General features: G+C 39.4%; 1 protein-coding gene across 1 annotated transcript in view; it reads right to left on the bottom strand.

Annotated features, from left to right (window-relative positions):
• The window catches only part of KBTBD8 (kelch repeat and BTB (POZ) domain containing 8), a 12139-nt gene that overhangs the window by 852 nt on the left and 9307 nt on the right, over window positions 1–1980 (bottom strand). Inside the window, exon 3 of the mRNA XM_012651073.1 lies at window positions 767–1881. Coding sequence (XP_012506527.1) covers window positions 767–1881 — 1115 coding nt within the window. The remainder of the gene's footprint in view (window positions 1–766; window positions 1882–1980) is intronic.

The raw sequence follows: 1980 nt of genomic DNA, 5'->3' as shown, positions 1-1980 counted from the left end.
TTTAATAAATTAATACCAATGATAAGCAATTAAGAAAATCTCAAGGCCTCAGATTCCTTTTATATTAAATATAACCTTGGATTAAATGATATTCATTTCAGCCCTGAAATTGTATTAATTCATTGCTATTTTGCTTTAGTATTTGCATTAAGATACAACTTTCACATTCCAAATTGGGAGTCTTACAATTCTATTTCTATCAACTAACTGGTTAGCCAGTAAGACACACACACACACAGAGCTTTCATCAGATTGGATGATATAACCTATCCAATGATAATGGATGGATTATACATCTTTTTTTTTTTTTTTTGGAGACAAGGTCTCACTCTGTTGCCCAGACTGCAGTGCAGTGGACTTATCAAAGCTCATTGCAACCTCGAACTCCTGGGCTCAAGCGATCCTCCTGCCTCAGCCTCTCAAGTAGTTGGGATTACAGGCACGTACCACCACACCCAGATAAGTTTTCTATTTTTTGTGGAGACGGGATCTTGCTCATGCCCAGGCTGGTCTTGAACTCCTGACCTCAAGCAATTCTCCCATCTCAGCCTCCCAGAGTCCTAGGAGTACAGTGTGAGCCACTGTGCCCAGCCCTTATTTTCTTTATAGGTCTTTTACAGAATAGAGTTTTCCAATAAATAGTTTGCTAAGGAAGCCAGAGGTATTCCTCAATTAACAGGAACTAACTTCTGTTTCAGTATAATTAAGTAAAACACAACTTGATGTGTTACCCTTCCATGAAAAACTAAATCACTTAGGCACCTACCCTGTAAAACATAGATCTTCTCTTTGTACTCCACAGCATTATGGAATTCCATTGCAACTGGCATTGCGCAAACAGTTGTCCAACAATTCTCTCTACTGTCGTAGCACTCCACAGATTTTAATGAGTTTCTTCCATCACCTTCATACACACGACCTCCAATTGCATACATTTTACCACAGCAATACACTAGTTTGCAGCCTATTCTGGCTCGCAGCAAGGACGGTTTGGGCAGCCATCTGTTGGTGGAATGATCATACATCCAGAAATCGTTTTCTGCCTTATGGTCGATGGAGACCTCACTGCTGCTTGGTCTGTACCCTCCTGCAATGTAAATGTCATTATCTGGTGATACAAGAATCCCAACTTCTCTCAAGTCATTTGGTGGTTTGCATAGTTTAAACACTCTTCCTGTGACTATATCTAGACAAGGCACTGTTTGCTTCTTTCCTGAGTGTTTGTGGGCAGCATCAAAACATATGATCATTTCAGAAGCAGTCATTCCAAGCCTCTGTGTACAGCCATTGCTGTTGGATGGTCCCTTTTCTACACAGCATTTGGATATAGCCTGTGCAAACTGAGGTGGAATTTTCTCTATAAAGGTATCTTCCATCAAAGGAAAACGTATGCATTTGGCAAAAATTTCTGGAAGGTGCACTTCTCTTTCATTCTGTTCATGTTCAAACCACCTTATAATGCTTTCATAAACATGCTCTTCTCGGTCTACATTTAAATCGTCACTGTCTAGTATACTTATCAGTTGGTCTTTTGTCAACTGAAGAAACTCTTGTTCTTTGGTGACACACAGAAACTTCTTACGAATGTATTCTTTTGATCGATCTCCAAGTTCCTGATGACCGTAATGATCAGCAAAGATAAAGACCCCAATAGAATTTTGTGGGTCCAAATGACTGATCATATACTTAGCACATTGGTCTTGGATGGAAGGAATCTGGAAGATGCTAGCTGCAGTGAACAAGGCTTGAACATTGGCCTCTGTCAGAATAACTCTGGAGGTGTAGGCATAGTTCAACACTAAATCCATTGATTCAGCTTCAACACCGACTATTCGAACTTCTTTTTGAGTACTTTCTGTAAGGCCGCTAGTGAACATGGATCTATGAAGGAAACAGTGGTTAATATATGTGTGCTATAAATAAAAATTACTGTGGCAAATTTTTAAAAGTACAAAGTTACCACCAAGATAAGCTTTTGTA

The sequence above is a fragment of the Propithecus coquereli genome, unplaced genomic scaffold (assembly GCF_000956105.1).
Source record: "Propithecus coquereli isolate 6110/MARCELLA unplaced genomic scaffold, Pcoq_1.0 Scaffold347, whole genome shotgun sequence".
NCBI lineage: Eukaryota > Metazoa > Chordata > Mammalia > Primates > Indriidae > Propithecus > Propithecus coquereli.
Note: the sequence above shows the minus strand (reverse complement) of the source record. Positions and strands in the feature narration are given on the sequence as shown.